We start from the raw sequence: 9,570 nt of genomic DNA, 5'->3' as shown, positions 1-9,570 counted from the left end.
AAGAATGGTAATGTATAGGAACGTTTAATAATTTTCTTATATTTCCTCAGGAAAGGCACTAAAAGGGCCTATAAGGAAAATTTAAAATTTCCTATGTAATTTTCTAATAAGGCACTAATAGGAAATATGTATCCCAAGAAAAGCATTTTTATCTTTTCCTGGATTACAAATTTCCAACCAAGAGCACTAACAGTGCCTAAAAGTTCTACCAACATTTCTGATGGTCCGTTTACCAAAGGAATTTCATCAAGTAAAACTTAACTTGTATTGGCAATGATTAGGATTTCACTAACAAAAATTTTGAAGGCTAAATTTTCGAACTTCTTTCTAGGGAATTTTTGTTTCTACCGATAAAAGTTAATGCTTTTGATGTTGCTGGTTATGTTTTCTTAGACAAAATTTCTTGCCGACAATTGTTTTTGGCAAATCATGATGACTATTATATATGTCAATAAATTACTAGTTACTTAAGAAAATGTATTAACGATGAGCATCATTCACTAGTGCGTACTTCATAGTTCGTGAAAGAAAATTTTATCGACAATGAAGCAACAAGTGGAGTCTTTGTCCATGTTTGGCATTCTATTGTGCAAGTGACACACTCAAATCTACGTTAGTGGCTTTCTCCTTTCTATGAACTTGTGACGTGAGTCTATGTTATGCGGGTCATATAGAAGTCAAAAGCCTAAGATCAAAATAGTCTCTAATACTCGTCTCGATGATCAGACTCAGAATTCACCCAGTTCATGAAGACCATAAAGAAAAACTGAAAGCCCATATCATTTATTGTGATTTCCAAACCGATCTATTAGCAAATTGGAGCATGTTTGTAGTTTATACTATGATGTCCTCCGTTAAGTATTACCGTAGGTCAATCTTATTGGTATATTCCACATAAAATTTTCGTAAAAGATCATACATGTATAAGAGATTGTCGCTAGATTTTTTTATCCGTATCTCAATATAATTCAAAATTAAAAAATCCAATCACACAAAAACCCACATGAATGACCTATCCCAATTCCCTCTCAATCTAAGATACGAGTTCAGGAGTCTATCCATATAATATAACTGATAATAAGGGAGTGGAAACTGATATTTACACGGCAAGAAGTTCATGTTCATCAGTTTTTTTTATTTTTTATGTAGAGATGAAGTTTTTCTACATTTTCTATTAAAAATAAAAATAGAAATAAAAAGTTAAGAGTTCATCATAATGACTTGCATTTCCTTTTGGGTCAAAGCAATATGTATAAGCAATTTAAAACATATTAGTAGAATAATCATCATTAAAGATGACTATAGAAAACCCAACACTAAGCTTCTACAGCATTAGCTAAATGTATCGTCAACTAAGCATGGACGGAAACTAACAGCAATATCAATCTGTCTCATAGTAGCCTAATCACAAAGCAAGCATCTTAAAGTTCATAGATAAGAAAGTAATTAAAATTCTTAATTAAGTGTACCATCATGAGCAGGGGAAGGTGAAGCGACTGTTGGTGGAAGAGGAGAGCATGATCTTGTGGAAAATGAGTAGAGGATGACCTTGGTCCTAACCATGGTAGGAAAAGAAAGTTAGAGGGGGCAAACCCTAGAAGCCAAAAACATCTCTCCAGGGCTATCTCCTTTGATTTGACTTGTTTTTTTCTACCCTAAAGAAAAAAGCAGACATCTCCCTAATGAGGAAAATGTGTCGCTATTATGGTTTCAACTCCAATATCCATTCATGGAGTTACACTAAGTTAGTAGAGTCAAATGCCACAAAACAAGCATCGACCCTTTTTCACAAATTGGCTAAAACTCCCAAAGCTTAACCAAATTCAATGTACAAAGTACAAATATAAGAAAAAAAAATATCAGGTCGATCGAGACTTGATAAATCTTTCCTTGATCTAAGGGAAAATGGGTGGTTACACAAAGGTTACCTGATTGTTAACTGAGGCTGACGAAGTGATCAGAGGCTCAGACTTTGAAGGGTCAGAAAAAGTTTTTCACTTCAAACGGAGCTAGACCTAGAGGTGGGAGAGGGCTTGCCATGTGTAAGTTTTTGAATTTACATTGTTTTGCAAGCCAGTCGTTAAAAGGTTATTGGTTGGTTGGTTGGTTGGTTTTCAGCCTTCCACGGGCTTCAAAGTTAGCAGGGTTAAATTTTCACATTAGCTTATACGCACAGCTAAATGTTGGTAATGGTGTTTGATGGGTTTGTTTTCTCTTGGAAGAAATCACACGAACACGAGTCGTGGTGGTGCAACTTTAGCCCCTCTAGGCTAAAAATCATAGAGATTTGGAGAACTTTCTCCAAATTTAGAGGTGGTTTTAGCCCCTCCGTGGGCTAAAGGCTCGGGGGAAGACCCCAAATTCCACCTTTTGGCTTATGTTAGAGAGATTCAAGGAGGGGAGAGATGAAGATAGAGAAACCATGGTTAGGCCGAAGGTTGTTCTGGTGCAGTAGGAGCGAAATTTGCATGGACGAGCCTATAAGGATGAGGAGACGGAGAATGAAGTGGTGGCGGAGGCTGAGCCATCGTCATGCCTGTTGTATAGCAAAAGACACTGTTAAAGATATTAGTATCTTCCACAATTTTCACACAAGAGAAAAACAAAACTACTTGTAGTATAATTCCATACGAAGACGAAAAAATACAAAGAAAAACATGAGTTGCAGCAACCTAACAAACCTGCTTGTGCAGCCGGAGTCGGTGCGAAAGACATGGGACCCCCATAGTGTTGTGCGAAAGATGAAACCCCGGCGGTTGAGTTCACCGGAGAGTACTGAAATATTTGTGGGTACTGCATGCCGTAGCCCTGCCCTGGAGAATACCCCGTGGGTCCACTTCCATGGCCGAACTGGAAATAAGGATAGAAGGCGGCGGTCCCGGTCGCCATTCCAGTCGCTCCTCCATATAAAGGATACTGACTACTACTTCCTCCTCCATACACGTTATAGTAACTCTACAGGCAACCACCATTTGTATGTTAGAGACACTAATTATGATAATAAAGGTATGATATGACGACAGTTGTTCTTTACATAGTGAATGGTTGGAAAAAATAATAAACACCAACACCAAAACCGGCCCAGAAATGCCACTAGTTCTATCACTCTTAAACAGCTCAAAAGGCAGAATCTTTGATGTAATCTTTCCTGAAAGAAGCAGGAACAGTTGAATGGACCCACGTCATTAAAGAACTTTGATTAATGCGATGAAGCCCTACGTTTGAGGTATCTTCATATGAATGAACACCCTTAATTCCGTCTGATATATCATACTGACATATTGCAATTAAGAAATCCAGGGGATGAAGCCATTCAAGGTTTTATATCGCAAATCATAAAAGAATGAAAATGCTAAAAATACAGAAGGGGAGAGAAAGAGAGAGAGAGAGAGAGAGAGAGTTTTGTCTACTAACCGTGGGATAGTTGTAGTCGGGAGAGTATTGAGAATACCTGTAGAAGAAAGAAGAAAGAAGAAATATGAAGTAAGCATCACTAATACAAGCAGTGTCTGTAGCTCGTAGAGAGAAAGTGCATGCGAGCTACAGAGCTATAGATTCGAGAGAAGAGACCAGAGGCCATATTCATAGATGGTTTCACGTGCACACGACTGCATGTCATGTGGCCATGCACGTGCCTGTCATCTATCTCTCCTCCATTTCCACTCGGCTAAGAAGAAAGCAAAAGATAAAAATGGGGAAAAGCTTTACCCATACACATTATAAGGAATCCCTTGTTGGATGGCATAATGAGGGAAAGTGGCAGCTGAAGGAAAAGCTGCTCCCACTCCACCTCGAAGGCCAGAGTGAAAGGAATTCATCACCCTAAAGTTCCTGGCCCCACCTAAAAGCAAAATAAAATTAGAACCCATTTCTAAAAACATCTATATATGTCAGACTATTCCATATTGTTATCGCAGTAACAAACTGAAACTCAAAAAAAAAAAAAAAAAGATTGGCTCTAGCATAATTAAAGTTCAAAACCCAGTTAAGAAACCAAGAATGTCAGATAGTTTATATGATTATGATAATTGAAAAACTAAAAATAAAGAGAGAGAGAGAGAGAGAGAGAGAGCGAGAAATCATTCGTGAAGATTCTTATATTTCATATGTAAACTCAGATCAGATCTACGACATCGTTGTTTGATGGTTTGATTGCTTTGGAAAGTAAGTAGAAATGGGGATTCAGTTCCAACGGGTATTAGAACTAAATTTTTTCACTCACTGACGGCAGAGAGATCGAAGATAAAGAATAAAATTCGAATACCATGTTGAGGAGTTGTTGGTCTGGATCTTTGAACACCCAAAGAAGCCAGATTGCAATTTGCCCTCCTGCCATCGATCATCGGATTCGCATCAACACAAGCTCGCATGGCGGCATCGGGTTCCTGGAAAGTCACCTGTAATGGACAGCAAGCAAGAGATCTTCTTTTCATAAAAAACGGATCGAACGTTGCCAGTTATTCTCTCTCTCTCTCTCTCATTCTGATAATTTTACTGAGATTTCCATTTCATAATAAGCAATATCCAACTCTAGATCTTCTGGGTGATTCAACAATTATGTGAGCAAAACCAGAAAATATGTGAAGAAAATCATGTAAAGATTAAAGGAAGATTAATGAAAAGAAAAAAAACAAAACCTTGTGTATTTGCATTAGCATCATCTTAAACAGTAAAAGGGAGAGAGAGAGGGAGAGGGAGAGAGTGAGAGAGGGAAATAACTTTAAACAACTTACAAATCCATATCCTTTGGATCTCCCAGTGTTCTTATCGGTGATGACAACAGCCTCCAGAATCTCTCCAAACGGGTCAAAGTATTTTTTCATGGTTTCCTTCTGGGTCTCCCAAGCTAGTCCCCCAACAAATACTTTAGTGTAAGTGGTGTCCCCAAATTGGCTTGCGAGATTAGCTGGAGTCATTCTTCTTCTTCTTTGTGCGCTGATAAAAACAAGGCTCTTCTTCCTCCTCCTCCTATTCTGCCCTGCAACTCCTCCCTAGGCTTCTGCTAATTGCCTCCCAAGTTAGTAGGTATTCCTATCAGATGATCTAGGTGCCGTGAAAGAGAAAACCCGCAAAAGTTAGAGGATCTCCTCTTCCTTTAACAAGGGGGGATTCAAGATCTGTCAAACTGTGAGAGACACAGAGAGAGAGAAAGAGAGAGGAAGAGAGGGAGAGGAGAGAGAAGAAAAAGTGTAAAAGGAAAACCCTTCAGGCAAGGGGACATGAATTATATACTCCTTGCTTTATTATCATGTTTTAGAGTTATTATAACCAAGGTGGTCATTCCAGGAATATTAAAAGTACTTCAACTCGAATTATGAAATGTCTTTAACACCCTTCTCGATTCTTTGGGACTACTTGGTGATGCGATCCAAGTGAAAAAACGAAATCACATGCAAGTGGTAAAAACGGAACCGGGTTCTCGATTTCTGCCCAAAATCACTCAAAGTCATCCCAGAAATTTTTAGGGTATATTTGGAACCCAAGAAAAAATAAAAAAATAAAAAATAAGTATTATTATTTTCCAAAAAATAGTTAATAAAAAGAAAATTTTGATCATTATTTTATTTTTTTATTTTTTATTTTTTTCTAGGATTCCAAACGACCCTTAGGATTGTTTTTCCGTAAAAGAATTACTGAAAAGAGGAGATTTTTAAGTTATTTGGTTCACTTTTTAAATCGGTTACCCGCATCGCGCCGCCTTAACACCGAATTACGGGGGAGGGGCGGCAACTTTTTTGACTATAATATGACCACGTTGACTTGGCTGGCGGCTAATGGAAAGTACGATGGAGGTTTAAAGGGTAATTTCGTCATTTAATTTATCAAGGGTATTTTAGTCATTTAAAATAACTTTTAGTCTACAAGGCGTGATTGTATAAAGAAATCAAAAGACTATTTTGGATAATTATTGCATCTTCCTTTAAGGAAATTAAAATAAAGGGGCTCGCTAAGGTACGCCGGAGGACGTCAGGAGTGGTTCCGCTGGTTGGTACAAGCTACAATGACGGGCCCGCATGAGGACACTGCAACTTCTGGCATTACAAAATGTCGCATGCGTACGAGTCGCACATGCGTTGCACTAGATGTCGCATGCCGGCTTCGGTCTATGAAGCAATAGTTAAAACCCTATAATAATGTTTGAAACAATAGTTAAACAGTGAAAAAGTAATGAGAGACAAGATTTGCTGAAACCATAAATCCTAGTGTACCTTAAAAAATGTGTTGTAATTATCTGTTAATATGTCCCTATTCGTATATATGTGACGTCCAAATGAATCCTATTTAGTGAAGCAATCAGGTAACTTATTTCAGATATATCAAAATTTGTTGTTCAATAAATCTATGTGTTATGTGTCCAATAATGTTTCCCTTATCTTTTTTGTTACTGTTAAGTAATAGGTTTTATTCAATAAACACATCCATGTGGATCAATCGTCCTAATCCTTATGAGGCAGTTAAATTTTGAAGTGGTTACTTATTCTAACTCTTAGTCATTAGGTAGGTTGGGTCGTGCAGATAATTCAGAAGTGCACGTCACTTATTTGTTATATTTCTTATTTAAGAGAGTCCAAAATAAATGAAATGAATTTTATGCCATTAACTACTTGTTGTGTTTACTTTGGGGGCAACCTCAAAAATATTCATTCAGTTGTGTTTCTACTCCACATATATTCACCCTTTTTTTCATTCTTCAAAATTGATCGCATTACTTGTTAATGTTCCCGATCCTTAGGTCTCCAACAGATAGTTCCCAACAAGATGCCATATGGAATTGATTAGGAAGATTATTGTTTTCGGCTACTCGAAGTGAACCATTCAAATAAATGACAGAGGTAATTCATTATGTAGTTTCACAAAAACAAAAGAGAAGGATAGTTAGTGATCTAGAACACTTCCTTTATGGATGTAACCGAAAGCAAAACCATTAGGTTTTGAGTTGCCTTTCTCTCAAACATATTCTAATTATATAAGGAGCAACGTGATACAAGAATTTAAGATGAAGAAAAATATATGAACGGAGAAGACAGAGTAAGGAAGAGAGATTTCAAGATTAATCACCATATCTCTGTTACATTTCATCCCGGCTATATATAGCCATACAAGAAACTACCCATGACTATGAAAACGGAAATAACCTCCTACGATCAAGGAACTAATTAACCCATTAAAAGTAAATAACTGTTAACCCACTAACCCACTAACCCACTAACTAATTACCAACAACCTTAGCCATGTCCGGCTCTACCTTCGTGGTCTCTTCATGTGGCCATATCATTCCCCACCCCTTAAGAATCCTTGTCCTCAAGGATGAAATCAGGATAAGATCCTTGTCCTTAAGCTAGTATATAAGCCACCAGACCAACTTTCGTAATGACTTTGTAAACTTCATGGAGGTTCTGGTTCTGGTTGATCGCCCTCAATATCCCCGATGCCCGTAGGGGAAAAATCATCGATCATAAATAATTGTGGTCGTTCGCAACGATGGCCTGGAACGAACTTCTCATCACAATAATAGCATAACCCCTTCTCTCGACGTTCTCGTGCCACTTGGTTGGTTATTCGGCGGAAGGTTGTTGGTTGAGTATTAGAGCTTTGGTTTATGTGTTGGGTTGGTGGAGGTCCTAACACCCCAGCTATTGGTTTGGCTGAGACCTTTGGTGTCGTAAAAGTTGGTTGTAAAAGTAGTTGGTGATTTGGTTGCCTCTGCAGCTGATTGCATTCCTCGATGAGCCGAGCCACTCCTATTGTATCTGCCAAGGTTCTAGGTTGTTTAATTTTAACGTCGATGCGAATGTTGTCTCAAAGTCCTGCAATAAAACAACCAATTAGAAATTTTTCTGGTAGGCCGTCCACTCGGTGGGAAAGCATTTCAAAAGCTTCTTGATAAGCTACTACGGTTGTGGTTTGTTTAAGGCGATTCAAAGCTTCTAAAGGGTCCTCGTAGTCGGTTGGACCAAATTGAAGTTGTATAGCCTTGGTAAACTCATCTCATGCGAATGGTCCGCAAAATTTCGTCAACCACCTGTGCCATTGCAAGGCGATGCCCTCTAAATGAAAGGAGGCTAGTTGAACTTGTAGTTCTGGTGCAATGTGTTTGAATTCAAAGTATTGCTCAGCCTTGTAAATCCATCCAGTTGGGTCATCTCCGTTAAACTTTGGAAAGGACAACTTGAGGTGGTGATGAGAGTGGTCATTTATAGTGTTTGAGCGAGAAATATGTGGGTGCGAGGATTCATCACGTGCAAATGGGTTGGTTTCAGAAAGACTAATGTTTTGGCTACGGAAGGCTCGAAGAGCCTGGAGCTCGGTTAACACGGCTTGTAAGGCTGCGTTCACCTGATCGAAACTTGACTCGTGTCGTGCCAAAATTTCGTTGACCTCTTTGCGGAACTTTGCATTCGTTTTGCCGCGAGTATCCATAGACTGCAATTTTTTTTTTCGAACGACGAAAAATAAAAATAAATAAATAAAAACTACTAGAATTGGTTAGGAAGAAAAGATGATCGTTTTAGAACGAGAGAAGGAGACAGAAAGATAATGAAGTGTAAATAAGAGAAAAAAATAAGACAAAGGGCTATTTTTTAGAGGCAAAAAATGGAACGGATTAAGGGACATTGACGACTGGAGGGAGAAAAATGAAAAAAAATGCGAGGGACGCGGGGGGCGGAAACAGGAAGAGAAAAAAAGAGCTGCTTTGGTTTTCGGAAACAAAAAATTTCGTCGATTCCGGCAGCGAGGAAGATCTGCGGGTTTGAGTCTCAGCGGCAACGGCAGCGGCGAGGATGTAACAGCGAGGAGGTGAAAGTCGATTCCGACAACGTTGAGGAAGATCTACGGGTCTGGTTCTCAGCGGCAACGGCAACGGCGAGGAGGCGATGTCTCTTTCAGTCGCAGAGCTCGAGTCCCGGCGGCGGCAACGACAGCGTTGAGGAAGTCAGTGGCTGCAAATTTTCTTCCCAAACCGAGATTTTTTCTCTGATTTCGAAAAATTCTTCCCGAACAGAGATTTTGTCTGACTTCGATTTTTCCTTCCGGCGACAGAGGGAAATTTCTTCCCGAATAGAGATTTTGTCTGACTTCGGATTTTTTTTTTTCCAGCGACAGAGGGAAGGCTGCGGTAACTCCGATTTCTAGCAAATAAATTTTTTTTTGGAATAGAGGGGTTTGAAAGGAAACGGCAAAATTTCTTCCCGAACAGAGATTTTCTCTGATTTCGGAATTTCTTTCCGGCGACAGAGGGAAGGCTGCGGTAACTCCGATTTTCAGCAAATAAAATTTTTTTTGGAAGAGAGAGGTTTGAAAGGAAACGTTGAAAGCAGTTTGGAAAGACGGGAAGAACGGAAGGAGAATTGGGGAAGATTGAAGAGCGTTTGACAGAGAGAGACGCAGAGACAGAGGAAGGAACTCGCGGAACGAAATCCCGGAGTCGTAACAGCTCTGATACCACTGATACAAGAATTTAAGATGAAGAAGAATATATGAACGGAGAAGACAGAGTAAGGAAGAGAGATTTCAAGATTAATCACCATATCTTTGTTACATTTCATCCCGGCTATATATAGCCATACA

The 9,570-nt window shown here is 39.0% G+C and overlaps 1 protein-coding gene across 3 annotated transcripts; it reads right to left on the bottom strand.

Moving 5' to 3' along the window:
- Nucleotides 1-1,221: 1,221 nt before the first annotated feature.
- Nucleotides 1,222-5,198, bottom strand: LOC137950576 (uncharacterized). Of its 3 annotated transcripts, none has more exons than XM_068797125.1 (6): nt 4,734-5,198; nt 4,265-4,397; nt 3,709-3,841; nt 3,415-3,451; nt 2,682-2,955; nt 1,222-2,536 (listed from the first exon to the last, which is right to left on the bottom strand). In XM_068797125.1, exons 1-6 carry the CDS (start codon nt 4,914-4,916, stop codon nt 2,427-2,429), a joined length of 870 nt encoding a protein of 289 aa, XP_068653226.1. In that variant the 5' UTR covers nt 4,917-5,198; the 3' UTR covers nt 1,222-2,426. The 3 variants fall into 3 exon arrangements, with proteins under 3 accessions (XP_068653226.1, XP_068653227.1, XP_068653228.1); XM_068797126.1 differs by having other exon boundaries at nt 3,715-3,841; XM_068797127.1 differs by having other exon boundaries at nt 2,444-2,556.
- Between the last annotated feature and the right edge of the window lie 4,372 nt (nt 5,199-9,570).

This window comes from Aristolochia californica, unplaced genomic scaffold, assembly GCF_029961685.1.
Source record: "Aristolochia californica isolate CCGP_79_NKW_82.1479 unplaced genomic scaffold, dmAriCali1.0.hap1 SCAF_14, whole genome shotgun sequence".
NCBI classification, from domain to species: domain Eukaryota; kingdom Viridiplantae; phylum Streptophyta; class Magnoliopsida; order Piperales; family Aristolochiaceae; genus Aristolochia; species Aristolochia californica.
The sequence above is the reverse complement of the archived record's forward strand: the minus strand, read 5'-3'. Positions and strand labels throughout refer to the sequence as shown.

Coding starts and splice junctions, on each gene's coding strand:
- LOC137950576 (XM_068797125.1), bottom strand. CDS start 4,916: ATGACTCCAGCTAATCTCGCAAGCCAATTTGGGGACACCACTTACACT. Junction 3,842..4,264: donor ACCAACAACTCCTCAACATG/GTATTCGAATTT, acceptor TTTTGCTTTTAG/GTGGGGCCAGGAACTTTAGG. Junction 2,537..2,681: donor GACTCCGGCTGCACAAGCAG/GTTTGTTAGGTT, acceptor GCTATACAACAG/GCATGACGATGGCTCAGCCT.